Source organism: Anolis carolinensis, unplaced genomic scaffold (genome assembly GCF_035594765.1).
Source record: "Anolis carolinensis isolate JA03-04 unplaced genomic scaffold, rAnoCar3.1.pri scaffold_10, whole genome shotgun sequence".
Classification (NCBI taxonomy): domain Eukaryota; kingdom Metazoa; phylum Chordata; class Lepidosauria; order Squamata; family Dactyloidae; genus Anolis; species Anolis carolinensis.
In genome coordinates this window covers 25335949-25353762 of record NW_026943821.1, presented here as the reverse complement: position 1 = coordinate 25353762, position 17814 = coordinate 25335949, and the positions used below count along the sequence as shown (strand labels likewise).

At 41.8% G+C, this 17814-nt stretch overlaps 1 protein-coding gene across 1 annotated transcript; it reads left to right on the top strand.

Annotated features, from left to right (window-relative positions):
• The first annotated feature begins 3876 nt into the window (after positions 1–3876).
• LOC100554643 (metal transporter CNNM4) lies at positions 3877–17523 on the top strand. The gene is made up of 7 exons (XM_008120676.3): positions 3877–7635; positions 9648–9782; positions 10834–10962; positions 11623–11792; positions 12562–12661; positions 15362–15528; positions 16966–17523. The coding sequence occupies exons 1-7, from the start codon at positions 6273–6275 to the stop codon at positions 17113–17115; spliced, it is 2214 nt and encodes a 737-aa protein (XP_008118883.2). The 5' UTR covers positions 3877–6272; the 3' UTR covers positions 17116–17523.
• The last annotated feature ends 291 nt before the right edge of the window (positions 17524–17814 follow it).

Below are 17814 nucleotides of genomic sequence, written 5' to 3'. Positions count from 1 at the left end.
AGAAAATAATAAATGTACCATATATACTCGAGTATAATCCAATCTGAATATAAACCAACCAGGACCCTCACCTGAGTATAAGCCGAGGCAGGCTTTTTCAGTCCTTAAAAAGGGCTGAAAAACTTGGCTTATACTTCTATATATATAAAAGAGTGATGGCATCACGGCAGCGGACAAAACAACAAAAGTAAACACCCCACAACCTCGAAAATTGACATCACAACCCCTCATCCATGCCTCTAGGTTGATACAACAAAAAGAAAAGAAAAACAAAGTCCTAATTAGAGGGAGAGGAATAATTGTTTTTATCCAATTGCTGCCAGTTAGAAGGCTAAGCTCCGCTTACTTGGTCTCCTAGCAACCCACTCAGCCCAGGGGACCCTTTACCTTAATTACCACCAATTCCTCAATACTTTATTTCCCATACCACCATACTTCGCCACAGCAATGCGTGGCCGGGCACAGCTAGTAAGTATATATGGTAAATGTTGCTAATAAATAAATGTGTCAAATATGCCAAGGACTGCGGTCTTAAATTGCCCGTATTTAAGTCATTGACTTAACCACCGTCCTGTATGCTTTGATCGCTGGTTTCGGATGGAAAATGCCATTTCTTACAAAGACTCCCCGTAAGGAGTTGAAGCAACAATTCATTAAGGTTGGCCAGGTACATTTTCCCTCTTGCAATTTTCAAGGAAAGGTGGCAATTTTGTACGAAATGGGGTTTATTTTTTTTTTTTTGTAAATACTCCTTACAATATTCCCCATGCAGTCTTACGTCTTTTCTTTGATGAAAGATGATGACTTTCCGTTCTGCTGCGTCACGATCCAGACGGGCAAATCTGTGCGTCACCGGCCAATTTGTGGAGCGAAAAGGCCAAGGAGAAGCTTTTTTTTTGCAGCTGAGTCATATCTCCTGCATTCATTCGCTTTCATTCAAATACCAATGCTTTCTAAAGGCTTCGAGACGTCATTGTTGTACTTTACCGGGTTATAATAATAGCGTTGAGATGTCTATTATCTTCTAACATTCCCCTATTATATCATTTAGACTAGGCATGGGCAAACTTGGGCCCTCCAGGTGTTTTGGACTTCAACTCCCACAATTCCTAACAGCCGGTAGGCTGTTAGGAATTGTGGGAGTTGAAGTCCAAAACACCTGGAGGGCCAAAGTTTGCCCATGCCTAGTCTAGACTATAATTAAATGAGGGAATTTCCTGGCAAGTGTTATCCTAACACCCAAAGTTCCAGATTAAAGACTTGCATTCTGGCCAAGAATTGATGTAAATTAATGTGGAGGTTTGTTTGGATTTTATGTTATTATATAATTTTGTTTAATTTTTTGATGTTAGTGGAAGAATTTTAAGTACAACACATTAGAAGGGATACAAGGATTACAGGAAGAAAATAAAGATTGAATAAATAAACAAGAGTCCAGTCGCGAGGACAATGAAGAGTCTAAAAAATGTAAACAAATGATTTTATTAGATGGTTGACGACGAGAAGAACAAAGAACGGAAGACCAAATTACCCCTAAATCTCCCTAGGACTCCTTCTCTTTTTATTTTATTTTATTTTTCGTTCCCCCTTGCCCTTTGTCCCCTTCTCAGTTATTCTTTCTTTCCTATCTTACAATATTGTTCCCCTACTTTTTATGTAGCAAAATCTTTTTTCTTTTAATAAAAATTATATATATATATATATATATATATACACACACACACACACACACACACACACACACACACACACATACAGTGTATATGTATGTGTGTGTATATATATATATATATAATTTTTTTGATGTTAGGTTTTAATTTACTGATGCTAGATTTTAAATTGACATTAGGTTTTAATGTTATTTTTATATGCAGGGTTTCTCTGGGATTTTATGTCAGTATTTGTTTGTATATGGAGGCATTGAATGTTTGCCATTGTATGTTGGAATCCGCCCTGAGTTCCCTCAGGGAGATAGGGCGGAATACAAATCAAGTATTATTATTATTATTATTATTATTATTATTATTATTATTATTATTATTATTATTATTACTATTATTGGATGCATGTGGGCTCCTACCCAAAAGAACAAGCATCAAGGATATACTGTTGTGTGACCAGTTTTGTAACATTGTCCAAGTTTGAATTTTCCCTCCCTTGCCCTTGAGTAATAATAATAATAATAATAATAATAATAATAATAATAATAATAATAATAATAATAATAAACTGGAAACAAGTGGAAATGGACAATTTGGACAGAAAAACAAGAAAACTCATGACCATTCATGCACTGCACCCTCGCAGTAATATTGACCGGCTATATCTGCCTAGAAGATCAGGGGGCAGAGGATTCTTACAAGTCAAACAAGCAGTTAAAGAAGAAGAACATGCCCTGGCAGAAGATGTCAAGCAAAGTGAAGAACCTGCTTTGATTGAAGTCAAAAGTCAGAAACTCCTCAAAACACAGCAGACAAAGAATCAGTACAAGAAAACCGCACTACAAACTAGAGCTGACAGCTGGCACAACAAAACTTCCGAATCCAGACTGACAAAGTTCTGGAACACAACACACCAGACATCACAGTTGTGGAAAAGAAAAAGGTTTGGATCATTGATATTGCCATCCCAGGTGACAGTTGCATTGACGAAAAACAACAGGAAAAACTCAGCCGCTATCAGGACCTCAAGATTGAATTCCAAAGACTCTGGCAGAAACCAGTGCAGGTGGTCCCGGTGGTGATGGGCACACTGGGTGCCGTACCAAAAGATCTCAGCCGGCATTTGGAAACAATAGACTGACAAAATCATGATCTGCCAACTGCAAAAGGCCACCCGACTGGGATCTGCACGCATCATCCGAAAATACATCACACAGTCCTAGACACTTGGGAAGTGTTCGACTTGTGATTTTGTGATACGAAATCCAGCATATTTATCTTGTTTGCTGTGTCATAAAATAATAATAATAATAATAATAATAATAATAATAATAATAATAATAATAATAATAATTTATTTATATTCCCCAAGGAGACTCAGATCACAGTACACATGCATGGCAAACATTGAATGACGTTTGGAGACAGGACAGGACAGAAGGAGGTATGTAGTCTTGAAGTCCAGTTTTTTGTTGCCTTGGAGGTTGCGGTTGTGCTCAGATTCAGTCACAGGGGGTTGCTGTTGCTTCATTCTCTATGACGAAGATCAAATCAAATCGTTTATTTCGGTCATAGACCAGCACGGGACAAAGAGCCATCAGGACTTCCCCCTTCTACCTTCTTCTCGGTCACTGCATTTCTGGTCTTGTTATTTATGGTGTAAAATACCTCCCTCACAATTTGTGGTACCGAATTTCTCTATTTACAGCTTATAAGCTGTTTTTGAACTGCTTAGATCAGGGGTCCCCAAACTTTTTAAACAGGGGGCCAGTTCACGATCCTTCGGACCATTGGAGGGCCAGACTATAGTTGGCCACCAAGCAATAACAACAACAACAACAACAATAAAGAGGGTTGGAAGAGACCCTTTGGGCCATTGAGTCCAGCCCCCTTCTGCCTTTGGGCACCAAAAGCACAAGCAAAGCACCCCTGACAGATGGCATCCCAGCCTCAAATATAATAATAATAATAATAATAATAATAATAATAATAATAATAATAATAGTAAAGGCCACCCTAATAGTAAAGGCTACTGGGATCTGAGCGCGTCACCCGAAAATACATCACAGAGTCCTAGACACTTGGGAAGTGTTCGACTTGTAGTTTTGTGAAACGAAATCCAGCATGTCTATCTTGTTTGCTGTGTCATACAACATCGTTGTGTCAAGAATAATAATAATAATAATAATAATAATAATAATAATAATAATAATAATAATAGTAAAGGCCACCCTACTGGGATCTGAGCGCGTCACCCGAAAATACATCACACAGTCCTAGACACTTGGGAAGTGTTCAACTTGTGATTTTGTGATACAAAATCCAGCATGTTTATCTTGTTTGCTGTGTCATACAATAAAATAATAATTGGAAGAGAAGACGAGAACCTTTGGGTCGTTAGACCAACCCCCTTCTTTTGTGCCGTGGGGGCCGGTTAAATGGCTTCGATGGGCCGCATGTGGCCCCCGGGCCTTAGTTTGGGGACCCCTGGCTTAGATAAACAGTGAGCTGGGCTTGAGGTCGAGTGCTCACTCCGACCGGGCTTCGAACCGGCCAAGTTTCGTTTGGTAGATCTTACAACTGCTGGTGATTTACTAGCTGTGCTATAACTCAGCCCTGGAGATTCCCACCCAGTACCTTTGAATTTTGTTCTTTCTGAGCTTCCTGGGAAATTCTAAAGAGACCATAACTGCATTGGATCAGGAGCTATATCAATGGAGAGAAAAAGGATCAGGCACCGGAAGGATATTCCCATTGTGCCATTAGAGACTTTCCGTCTCTAATGAAAAAAGTGGATTTCTTTTCTTCTTTCCTCTTTCAGCAACCCCCTTCCGTCCCACATCATTGAGGAAAAAAGCTGATTTGCAAATATAATTGTGCAAGAGGTGGGATGGGGGACAGGAGAGGAAGTTTTAAGACCAAGCTGTTCATTTCATGCTATTAATTGAAACCCTCCGGGAGATAATGTGTTCCTTCTCTTATCTGAGCCCTCTAAGCCGCTATTAAAATGATCCTTTCGACTCCGCTTCTGGCCAATGAGCTCTGGATGAGATTAAAGCAGCAGCTCGAACAGAGCCAACCTGCCTTGCCTTTCTCTCCTCTCCCTGGGAGTCCCCATGGATTTTTCAACATGGCATTTGATGGACATCGTTGTCTGCTTTCCTCCAATGTACCACCTACTTTGGGATTCAGGAAATTGTATTTATTTACGTATTTACAGTATTTATATTCCGCCCTTCTTTCTCACCCCAAAGGGGACTCAAGGCGGATCACTATGTACATATACATAGCGAACATTCAGTGCCATTAGACATACCATATACAGACACAGACACGGAGGCAATTTAACATTTTCCAGCTTCCGGCGTCATGAGGGTATGCTCGATCCCGGCCACAGGGGGAGCTGCCGCTTCATCGTCCACTTGTGACACTGAGTCATTGATGGAGTACTTCCTTATTCTTCCGCATGCTGCTGGACAGTTTTTTGTAATGTTGTAAATGTTAATGTGGATTTGTGGATAAATTACTCTGACAGTAAATTGGTTAAATTAGCCTCCCCACATAAAGCGATACCTAAGTTTTCTACTCGACAGAAGCAACTGTCTTTCAAGTTGCTTAGGTCAACGACAAGCTAGGCTATTAATGGTCAGGGGCTCAATCTGACCCGGGCTGGCTTTGAACTCGTGACGTCTTGGTCAGTAGTGATTTATTGCAGCTGGCTGCTAACCAGCTGTGTCACAGCCGGGCCCTGGAAAGATGGTTAAACAGAGGGTGGTAGATCAGGCATGGGCCAACTTGGGTCTTCCAGGTGTTTTGGACTGCAACTCCCACCATTCCTAACAGCTTCAGGCCCCTTCCTTTTCCCCCTAAGCTGCGGAGAAGTCTTTCTCTAGGGAAGCAAGGTCAGAGGCCGAAATGAATTCAGAGGATGAAATCCCAGATGGAGAGGATAATGAGCTGATAGATAGGAGACTTCACTTTCTTATACTGGGAATGGCAAGAATTTCACCCATCGGCATTCCACGGGAAGCTAGACCTCTACATGGGAAGCTTCTTGATCCTGTTCAGTAGGCATGGGCCAACGTAGGCCCTCCGTCCAGGTGTTTTGAACTGCAACTCCCACCATTCCTAACAGCCTCAGGCCCTTTCCTTTAATTATATTAATTTAAGCTAAGGCTCTACCAAGAACCCATGAGGTCATTCCTTTGGCACCTGGCTTAAGTGGCTGAGGAGGAAAAGGAAGGAGCCTGAGGCTGTTAGGAATGGTGGGAGTTGCAGTCTAAAACATCTGGATGGCCCAAGTTTGCTTATGGCTGGTCTACACTCGTGTATGGCAGCGTAGATGGGGCCATAGGCAAGTGATCATGCATTGAGTGTTGTGAACTTTGATCATGGATCTCCTTCGAGAGGATTTTATAGACGGAGTAGTATAGGTCCCAGGTAAGAATGTGACATGCAAATGAGGTGGGTGTGTCCACGTTGCAGGTGGGTTTATGACATGTGATGGAAGTGTGACTGCACGGATGTCATGAATCAACACGCTGCTCAAAGATTCTGCCACAATGAAGCCTTTGTCTGAGCGGACGGGATAAGACGGCCAGTTTTGGACTGATGTTGCTGAGGTCCTTCTTCCTCCTCTTGGCCTTCTCGCAGCCAGCGAGTGCTGGAAAGGGAGACCCAAAACACAACAATACGGTAATCATCGGCATGAGGTTGGAGGGCAGTTCCAAGCCAGGAGCTGAAAGCTCAACTGAAGGCATCATCCAAGTCTTTGAAGATAGTGTCATCCAGCTTCGAATCTTTGGCCATGGCATCCATGAATCCACTTGGGAGATTGTCTATTTTGCCGTGTTGGCGACAACCGAGCCCAATTTCCACGTTAGCAATGATAGCGTCTGCCTTGAGAAGAGCAGCGACTTGGTGGTGCAACCATACAGTCGGGACGTCCAGGAAACGTCTGCCATTCTGTCCATTGCAGTCCGGACTCTGCGCAGGGACGTCCACTCCAAGAACTACGTCTTGTGCCTCGATACGGGTTCTGGGCAGCCACAGCAGCTGGTCGACAGGCACAATCTCTTCATCCAAGTGTTGGAGGACATCAAACTGGAGCTCCCGCTCTGGCTCATCATCATCTTAATGATCGTACTCTTGTCGCTCTCGGGCATCTTCAGCGGGCTCAACCTGGGCCTGATGGCTCTGGATCCCATGGAGCTGCGCATCGTGCAGAAATGCGGCAAGCCCAACGAGAAAATATACGCTGCCCGTATTGAGCCGCTCCGTCGGAAGGGCAATTACCTGCTGTGCTCTCTGCTGCTCGGTAATGTTTTGGTCAACACGTCTCTGACGATCATTTCCGACATTCTCGTCGGCACAAACATTGTGGCCATTTCGATCGCAACGGCGGCCATCGTCGTCTTTGGAGAGATCATCCCACAAGCCCTCTGCTCCCGCCATGGCCTGGCCATAGGGGCCAACACGGTGGTCCTCACCAAGCTTTTCATGTTGTTGACCTTCCCAGTCTCTTATCCCCTCAGTAAAGTCCTGGACTGGGTGCTTGGCAAAGAAATAGGCACCATATACACCCGAGAGAAACTGATGGAGATGCTGAAACTGACGCAGCCCTACAACGACCTCTTGAAGGAGGAGCTGAATATCATCCAAGGAGCCCTTGAGCTGAGGACTAAGACCGTGGAAGGTGTCATGACGCCCTTGGAAGAATGCTTCTTGATCAGCAGCGCGGCCGTCTTGGACTTCAACACCATGACGGAGATCATGGAGAGCGGCTACACCCGCATCCCTGTCTACGAGAGAGATTATACCAATATTGTGGATATGCTCTACGTCAAGGATCTGGCCTTTGTGGACCCGGACGACAATACCCCCCTCAAGACCATCACTAAGTTTTACAACCACCCAGTCCACTTTGTCGCCCACAATACCAAACTGGATGCTATGCTTGAAGAGTTCAAGAAAGGTAACAAAGGGCTGCATCTAGGGAGGTGATTCCCAACTTTTTTGGACCAGGGACTACTTGACCAGGACATTAGTACCAAAAGGGTTACGAATAAATTTTTGGTCAACTTTTGATTCAATTTGGTTATTTGTGGTGCTGGTTCAGACAATTGCATTGGATAGACCACATCAGCTCTAGCTTCTGATACAGAACATATGCCATCCAGTAGTCGCCATCTACTCGCCCACAGAAAACCAAATTAGTTTACACTATCAAGACTTGCTATCAGTTGGGGGCCCCTCCCCCCAACAACAACATAGTACTATATAATATGGTAGTAGTAGTAATAAATTTATTGATTAGCCCTTAGGCCATATCACAGTATCAAAAAGGCTTGTTAAAACATGCTTACACACTTACATTATACTAGCTGTGCCCGGCCACGCATTGCTGTGGCGTTGTCTGGTGGTGTCTGTATTTTATAGGCAGTGTGGAAGAGGCCTAAGTGAGGCCTAACATTGCCTGTCCCCTGGGCTGAGTGGGTTGCTAGGAGACCAAGTGGACAGAGCTTAGCCTTCTAACTGGCAGCAATTGGATAAAAACAATTATTCCTCTCCCTCTAATTAGGACTTTATTTTTCTTTTCTTTTTGTTGTATCAACCTAGAGGCGTGGATGAGGGGTTGTGCTGTCAATTTTTGAGGTTGTGGGGTGTTTAGTTTTGTTGTTTTGTCGGTCGCCAGGATTCCATCACTTTTTTATATATATAGATAATAATACTAGCTGTGCCCGGCCACGTTTCGCTGTGGCTTAATCTACTGGCCCTCTTGAGTTGTATCTAATGGCCTTGTAGCCTTAAATTCTGGCTGATTTCTCCCTGGGGGTAGCCTCAGATGGCCTAAGGTTTCCCCCTTGTAAAAATGCCAGAAGCTTTTTATATAAATAGATTGTGCTATGGTAGTAATATAATATATTGTATATACATATAATATTGATACTACTATTATAATGTCATGCAATATAATACTAATAATAATACAATATGATAGTATTAATTATATATTAAACATAATATTACTAATAATATTACAGTATAGTGGTATAGTACAATATAGTATATATAATGCTAATATTGTGATATGCTAATGATATAATATATTGTATGTTCATGTAAGCCGCTCTGAGTCCCCTTTGCGGTGAGAGAGGGCGGGGTATCAATGTAGCATATAAATAAATACAGAAATAAATATTTAATAATCTAGGACTGATTATTAAAGGACTGATGTTCGTACAGAGTGAGCGATAGCCCTAGAAGGGTGTTTCAGGGGAGTTTAAAAGGCTCAGAGCTTGTAAAAGTTACTTGCCAAAAATCCTATACAGTAATTCCTTGGGTTGTGCTTAAAGCCTTAACAAAAATTTAAAAAGTATTTCATTAAAAATTATTTAAGATATCATTTGATGAGACCCTGGCCATAGTAATTAGACATGTCCAAAAAATTGTTTTGAATCGTATATTGGAATTATTTTGGATTGTTCTCGCTTTTTGATACGCATTCCGAGACATTGTCTCACAGCGCAACCAGCAATGTAATTCGAACCATTGTTGGCCCATTCTCTAATTGTCTCTTAATGTTTCGTTAATTTTTCCCCCCAAATTTTTTTTTCGATTTCCAGTGTTCTTCTTGCTTACAAATATAGCAAGGGAATTTCTAGTTTTCAAAGTATCTTTGCACAACTTACAAGGGCATTGCAAATTCGATGTGAATTGTTTAAGAAATGAGGGCGGGAGAGCCCTGTAAAAGCCCCCCCCCCCGGGGTTTCTTTTTTTGGGCGATTGCGCATGCGCGTCTGTCATTTTAGAAACATTTAGAATCATTACGAATTTTCAGAAATATCAAAAAAAATTGGGTAAAAAAATCGGAAATACTTTCTATATCGAAGCGCCAGCGCCCCCTACTTTAGAAACGAGAATTGAAACATTTTTTTCATCGATCGGACATGCCTAATAGTGATATAGCTAAACTCTGTCTCACAGGTAAATCCCACCTGGCCATTGTCCACAAGGCGACCAATATCGAAGGCGAGCACGAAGTGATAGGTGTGGTGACGCTGGAGGATATCATCGAGGAGATCATCAAGTCCGAAATCCTGGATGAATCTGACATCTCCGGTAACGTTAAACCCTCATTTCCTCCCCTCTCCCTGGATATGTGGGAGAGGCAGAGGCCCTTCTATTGCCATATAATGTCACTAGCTGTGCTCGGCCACGCGTTGCTGTGGCGAAGTCTGGTGGTATGGGAAATAAAGTATTGAGGAATTGGTGGTAGTTAAGATAAAGGGTAAAGGTCTCCCCCTGACATTAAGTCCAGTCATGTCTGACTCTGGGGGTTGATGCTCATCTCCATTTCTAAACCAAAGAGCCGGCGTTGTCCGTAGACACCTCCAAGGTCATGTGGAATGACTGCAAGGAGCGCCGTTACCTTTCCGCCAGAGCAGTACCTATTCATCTACTCTCATTTGCATGTTTTTGAACTTTAGGGTTGGTAGAAGCTGGGGCTAACAGTGAGGGCTCTCTCCGCTCCTCCAATTCAAACCTGCGAACTTTTGGTCCAGTAGTTCAGCAGTTTATTTATTTATTTACTTTTATTTACAGCATTTATATTCCGCCCTTCTCACCCTGAAGGGGACTCAGGGCGGATCACATTACACATATAGGCAAACATTCAATGCCTTTTAACATAGAACAAAGACAAGACAAACGTGGCTCCGAGCGGGCCTCGAACTCATGACCTCCTGGTCAGAGTGATTCATTGCAGTGATTCATTGCAGCTGCTCTTCAGCCTGCGCCACAGCCCGAGCCAGTTTAGCGCTTTAACATGCTGCGCCATCAGAGGATATTATTTCCTAAAGGTTGTGAATATACAATATATTTTATTTTATTTTTTGTCCGTGTTAGCTGGCCCTGATTGTTTCCTGTCTGGATTTCCCCTGTTTTCAGAGTGTTATTCTTTATTTAGGCTTTTCCTTAATCCCTCCTTATTTTCCAACATTTTCGCTTATCCAGCACTTTTATTTTTCAGTGATTGGTTTTGGGGAGGGGGGGGGCACCAAAATTCTGTTCGCCTACACTTGAAAATTACCTTGGGCCTGCTCTGTGGAAGACAGTAAGGGTTGGTTCTCACCTGAAGGAATAGCCTTTCCTTCGCCTTCCTCCTTTGCAGCCGAGAACCCCAGCAAAAGAAGACCCAACAGTGCACGGCGGTGGGACTTCTCCGCCTTCAGGGCCGTCGGCAATGAAGCCAAGATCTCCCCGCAGCTCCTCCTGGCCGCCCACCGCTTCCTCTCCACAGGTAGGAGCCCCCGGGTTGCCAAAGAATTCCTGGCCTAGGTACTTATCGCGAGGTGGTTGCCGTCACCCAGCACGAGAAGGGCGTCTGTTTCATGTGGCACCGCGACTGGTGGGGAGATGGATGAAGCCAAACGTCATGTCTGAATGTCAGGTGGGGGTATTCTAGAGGGGTGCAAACAGCACAAGGGGACACCACAACGATGGCCTATAAAAATGTGCAATGTTTCAGCAGAAATGTCATCTTTTTTATTTCAGAGTAAAATATCCCTATAATTAGATATAATCCATTTTTGTTACTGTAAATAAACAAACACAAGCAAATAAATAATAAATTACAGTATTTATCTTCCGGCCTTCTCATTCAGGATGGATTACAATGCACATATACTGTACTCATATTATACTATAGTAATATTATAATATATTGTATATACATATAATATTGATAATAATATTATGATGCCATACAATTTAATAATAATAATACACTATTATAATTGTATACTTATATTACATTTAATATTACTAATAATATTGCAATATAGTCGTATAGTATAGTTGGATAAGTGAGACTCTACTGTACATGGCAAACATTCAATGCCATTATTAGACATACAACATATCTTGTTTCTGTGGCTGTTGTTTCTTCAAATGGACACAGAGGTGCAATGGTTCCACCCGAACATCATGACTGAGAAGTGCCTGCTGTGCCTCCTGAAACACCGAGACGTCATCTGTGAGCTGAAGTTTGACGAAGAGAACAAGGAAGCCCCCCACCACTACCTCTACCAAAGGAATAAGATCGCCGACTACTTCATCCTCATCTTGCAGGTATTGGTTTCGTTCCCTGAACTCCATGCTTTCTGACAATCAGCAAACAAAGAGCCAAGGACGCAAACTCTGGCTTCCAGGTATTCTGGACTTCTATTTTTATTTCTGAAATTTCCCACCCTTGGCTTATACTTGAGTCAATGATTTCCCAGTTTTTTTGTGGTAAAATTAGATGTCTCGGCTTATATTCGGATCATCTTATATTCGTGCACTGTTAGAGCATTGAGCTGCTGAACTTGCGGACCGAAAGGTTGCAGGTTCGAATCTGGTGGGCAGAGTGAGTACCTACTGTTAGCCCCAGCTTCTGCCAACCTAGCAGTTCGAAACATGCCAATGTGAGTAGATCAATAGGTACGGCTCCGGTGGGAAGGTAACGGTGCTTCATGCAGTCATGCCAGTGGCTACATGACCTTGGAGGTGTCTATGGACTTGCAAATGTGAGTAGACCAATAGGTACTGCTCCGGCGGGAAGGTAATGGCATTCCATGCAGTCATGCCAGTGGCCACATGACCTTGGAGGTGTCTATGGACAATGCCGGTTCTTCGGCTTAGAAATTGAGATAAGCACCAACCCCCAGAATTGGACACAACTGGACTTAACATCAGTGGAAAACCTTTACCTTTACTACAGATTCCAAATATTGAAATTTACAAGCCATTCGTGAATAATGTATTATTGCACTTAAATCATGAAATGACCTATAATTAATGTGCTCATCGAAAATTAATGCCTTCTTCGTCCATTTACCAAGTTTCCACTGCGTTACAGGGGAAAGTGGAAGTCGAGGCTTGCAAGGAAAACATGAGGTTCGAAAACGGACCCTTCTCCTATTACGGGGTCATGGCCTTGGGTCCCTTGCCTCCAAAAGGTAAGATATACCCAACCTCTTTCCTTCAAACCACATCTGACCTAAGTCCCGTCTACACTGTGATATAATGCAACTTCACAATGCAATTTAATGGCATTGAACTGCACTTTATAACAGTGTAGATAACGCAAGTTGCTCCTGACACGAAAAAACAAAACAGTGTAGATAGCTGTCATTGTAAATAGTGACCGATAGAGATGTGCAAGGAATTTTTTCCTTCGTTTCCTTCGTGCAATCGTTTCGTTTCGACCGTTAGTCTGCACAAAACGAATGACATCATTTTCGTAGGAAACGAGGCGACACGAAAATGAAAGCCGCACAGTCATCGACAAACGGTCGAAACGAAATGATAGCATGAAGGAAACAAAGGGGAAAAAATTGTGCACATCTCTATTGATTATACAGTAGAGTCTCACTTATCCAACATAAACGGGCTGGCAGAAGCTTGGATAAGCAAATATCTTGGATAATAAGGAGGGATTAAGGAAAAGCCTATTAAACATCAAATTAGGTTATGATTTTACAAATTAAGCACCAAAACATCATGTTAGACAACAAATTTGGTAGAAAAAGTAGTTCAATACACAGTAATGCTTTGTAGTAATTACTGTATTTATGAATTTAGCACCAAAATATCACGATATATTGAAAACATTGACTCCAAAAATGCGTTGGATAATCCAGAATGTTGGATAAGCGAGTGTTGGATAAGTGAGACTCTACTGTACTTATTTTTTCCCCAAAGTTTTTTCAAATCACATGTTGATTCAGGGCGCCATCTAGTGGTTTACTTTGGAGACAGTTTGCAAATAGTCCAGATTTTGTTGTATGTTTTTTCGGGCTGTATCGCCATGTTCCAGACATATTCTCTCCTGACGTTTCACCCACATCTATGGCAGGCATCCTCAGAGGTTGTGATCTATGCCTGCTGTAGATGTGGGCGAAACGTCAGGAGAGAATGCTTCCGGAACATGGCCATACAGCCCGAAAAATATACAACAACCCTGTGATCCTGGCCATGAAATCCTTCGACAACACATAGTCCAGATTTTTCATAAATGGTTGCTTTGGAACGAGTTGGGCGACCTACACTGTAAATTTAATGCATCTTGACACCACTTTGAGTGATATGACTCAAGGAGTTGTAGTTTCACAAAGCCTTTTCCTTCCTCTGCCAAAGAGTGCAAGTGCTTCTCGAAACTACACTTCTATAGTTTCCGTAGCATTGAGTCCTTATTTATTTATTGACAGTATTTATATTCCACCTTTCCTTCTCACTCAGGGCGGATTACAATGCACATGTACATAGCCAACGTTCAATGCCATTATTAGACTCACAACATATATAGACAGACAACAGAGGCAATTTAACATTTCCCAGCTTCCGGCTTCATAAGAGTATTCTCGATTCCGGCCACCGGGGGAGCTTCCGCTTCATTGCACACTTGTGACACCGAGTCCTTGATGGTAGTACTTTCTCATTCCTTTCCGCACCCTGCTGGCATTTTTATGGTGTCTTAAATTAGTTAAATTAGCCTCCTCGCATAAAGCAGTACCTAGAATTATAATAATAATGATAATATTATGAAGAAATACAATGTAATAATAACAACAACACACTATTATAATTGTATATTTATATTACATGCAATATTACTAATAATATTCCAATATAGTCGTATAGTACAATAATAATATATAATGCTTATATCATGCTATACTAATAATATAATTCATTATATGTATGTATAATTTGTAAACTGCCCTTCAGGGTGAGAAGGATGGGATATAAATGCCGCTAATACATATAAATAAATAACATTTCCTACTCAACAGATGCAACTGTCTTTCAAGTTGCTTAGATGGGCAGCGAGTTAGGATATTATTTATTATTTATTTATTTACAGTGTTTATATTCTCAGCCCGAAGGGGACTCAGGGCGGATCACAATGAACATATATATGGCAAACACTCAATGCCATTCAGACAAACAACATACAGTATAGACACACACAGAGGCAATTTAACATTTCCAGCTTCATGAGTTTATGCTCGATTTCAGCCACAGGGGGAGCTGTTGCTTTATCATCCACGAGTGACACCGAGTCCTTGATAGGAGTAATTCCTTATTCCTTTCCACGTGCTGCTGGCAGTTTTATGGTGTTGTAAATTAGTTAAATTAGCCTCCCTGCATAAAGCGTACCTAAATTTCATACTTGACAGATGCAACTGTTTTTCGGGCTGCTTAGGTAAACAGCAAGCTGGGCTATTTAATGGTCAGGGGCTTAAGCCGACCTGGGCTTCGAACTCATGACCTCTCGGTCAGTAGTGATTTATTGCTGCTGGCTACTAACTAGCTGGTGCAGCACGTTAGAGCACTGAGCTGCGGAACTTGCGGATCGAAAGGTTGCAGGTTCGAATCTGGTGGGCAAAGTGAGCACCTGATGTTAGCCCCAGCTCCTGCCAAACTAGCAGTTCGAAAAAATGCAAATGTGAGTAGATCAATAGGTACCGCTCCGGCAGGAAGGTTATGGCAGGAAGGTTATGGCGCTCCATGCAGTCATGCCAGCCACATGACCTTGGAGGTGTCTACGGTCAATGCCGGCTCTTCAATGAAAAGAAAGGGGAATGGCAGGAGCCCAGGTGGGAAGAGGTTGAGTTTTCAATTCCTGCCTCGTTGTTTCCTCTGCATCCCTTTAGATACTAGTTCTGGAGTCCGCACGTGCAATATAAACCGTTCCAGCTTTGAGCACATGGCGCATGGCTTCAGCAGTTCTGGCAGCAGCAACCAAGTTCTGCCCAGCACCCACTTGCAGTATATGGCCGACTTCACAGTCCGCGCCCTCACTGACCTCCTATATATCAAGGTGAGACTTCTATTTTTGGGAAAATGGAAATCTCCGTAATCCTTTCCATGGTCATTGGAAAGGCATGACCTTGTTAGAAGTCATAACCTTTTGAGAAAACGATGCTACAACCTTTTGGAGAAAATGGCATTCGTGCAAGGCAATAAGGTTTCTCAGTTGTTAAACCGATATACCTAGATATCTCTTTGAACTGTTAGGGACAAAGACATGCCAAATGCATAAAATATACATAAAGCATTCTCTCCTGATGTTTCACCCACATCCTCAGAAGTTCTGAGTTCTGTTAGAAGCTAGGTAAGTGGGGTTTATATATCTGTGCAAAGTCCAGGGTGGGAGAAAGAGCTCTTGTCTGTTTGAGTCTAGTGTGAATGTTGCAATTGGCCAGCTTGATTAATAATAATAATAATAATAATAATAATAATAATAATAATAATAAAAACTTTATTTATACCCCACCATCATCTCCCCGTGGGGACTTGGGGGGCGGCTCACAATGTTACAAAAATAACAGCGCAAATACATAAACAATACACACAGTTTAAAACACAAGAAGATGATAAAACAGAAGTTAAAACAAAGGTTTATACAACAGTAATAACATCAATAGTAATAATATCAAACAACCACCAATGCAATTCAGTCAGCTTCAAAGGTGGGGGGACTATAGCAACAATATAAGATAAAATCATTAGATTAAAATATCCCAGTGAAAGGAACCTAATAACATTCAGAATAGAATTACAGTAGAGTCTCACTTATCCAACACTCGCTTATCCAACATTCTGGATTATCCAACGCATTTTTGTAGTCAATGCTTTCAATATATCGTGATATTTTGGTGCTAAATTCATAAATACAGTAATTACTACAAAGCATTACTGTGTATTGAACTACTTTTTCTGCCAAATTTGTTGTCTAACATGATGTTTTGGTGCTTAATTTGTAAAATCATAACTTAATTTGATGTTTAATAGGCTTATCCTTAATCCCTCCTTATTATCCAAGATATTCGCTTATCCAACATTCTGCCGGCCCGTTTATGTTGGATAAGTGAGATTCTACTGTATAATGAGGCTGGTCATCCAATAGCTGTCTCTCCAAAGGCCAGCCCAAACATCCAGGTTTTCAATTGTTTCTTAATGGCCTTGCAGATTCAAAGCCTGGCTGCTTCCTCCCTGGAGGCATCCTTGGTTGGGAGGTGTTAGCTGGCCCTGATTGTTTCCTGTCTGGATTTCCCCTGTTTTCAGAGTGTTGTTCTTTATTTAGGCTTTTCCTTAATCCCTCCTTATTATGCAACATTTTACGCTTATCCAATGCTTTTATTTTTTAGTAATTTTTTTGGGGGGGGGGCACCAAAATTCTGTTCGCCTACACTTGAAAATTACTTTGGGCCGGCCCTGTGTATTTCTCTGAAGGTGCGTTTTCTTGCTAACACAGATCACACGGACGCAGTATCAGGACGGTCTGCTGGCCTCTGTGTTGGAGACCAGCATGGCCGTTCCTGACGGCCAATCGACGGAAAGTGCTTCGATTAAAAAGAAAGGTGAACTTGCCCCGCCGGGTTTGTCCCAAAGTGAAGAAAGGTAGCTTGTGTCAGAATGAAGATGGCTCTATTTCTTTTGTATGGACCACGCGGACCTGATTCCGAAGAACGTCCCTGCTCCCCGTCCCAGCTGACCCTCTCCAGCAGTCGAATCCCTTCGAGACAATCACCGAGCATCCTTACGAGAAGAAACACAAATCGGAAACTCAGAAATTGTGGTCTGCTTTCTGTTCGTTCCCTGCACATCCCCTGTACCCTTTGTTTTGCTGTTGACCCTTATATGTCGTTATTATGGATATTTTTCTATAAATTGTAGCAATTTGAGGAAGATGGAAAAACAATTTTAATTGAGAAAAGTAAGGTTAAATCTTCTATCCCTGCCTACAGTAGACTCTCTCTCCTTTCCAGTAGCTTATTTAAACCTATAAACATAATAAAAGTGAAAATATGTCTGTATGTTTCCATCTTGTCTCCTGTGCCATAGCAACATGCTATGCTAATTTTACATACATATATGATTATTTATTTATTTAATACATTTATATCCCGCCCTTCTCACCCCTTCTCATCCCTGAATTTACATACAATACAGTAGAGTCTCACTTATCCAACACTCGCTTATCCAACGTTTTGGATTATCCAATGCATTGTTATAGTCAATGTTTTCAATACATCGTGATATTTTGGTGCTAAATTCGTAAATGATGTTTTGGTGCTTAATTTGTAAAATCATAATCTAATTT

Bases quoted from the DNA above. Each gene is read 5' to 3' on its own strand.
- LOC100554643 (XM_008120676.3), top strand. From the start codon at position 6,273: ATGTTGCTGAGGTCCTTCTTCCTCCTCTTGGCCTTCTCGCAGCCAGCG. The intron at 10,963-11,622 runs GTAGGAGCCCCC...AAATGGACACAG, and splicing joins CCACCGCTTCCTCTCCACAG to AGGTGCAATGGTTCCACCCG. The intron at 12,662-15,361 runs GTAAGATATACC...GCATCCCTTTAG, and splicing joins GGGTCCCTTGCCTCCAAAAG to ATACTAGTTCTGGAGTCCGC.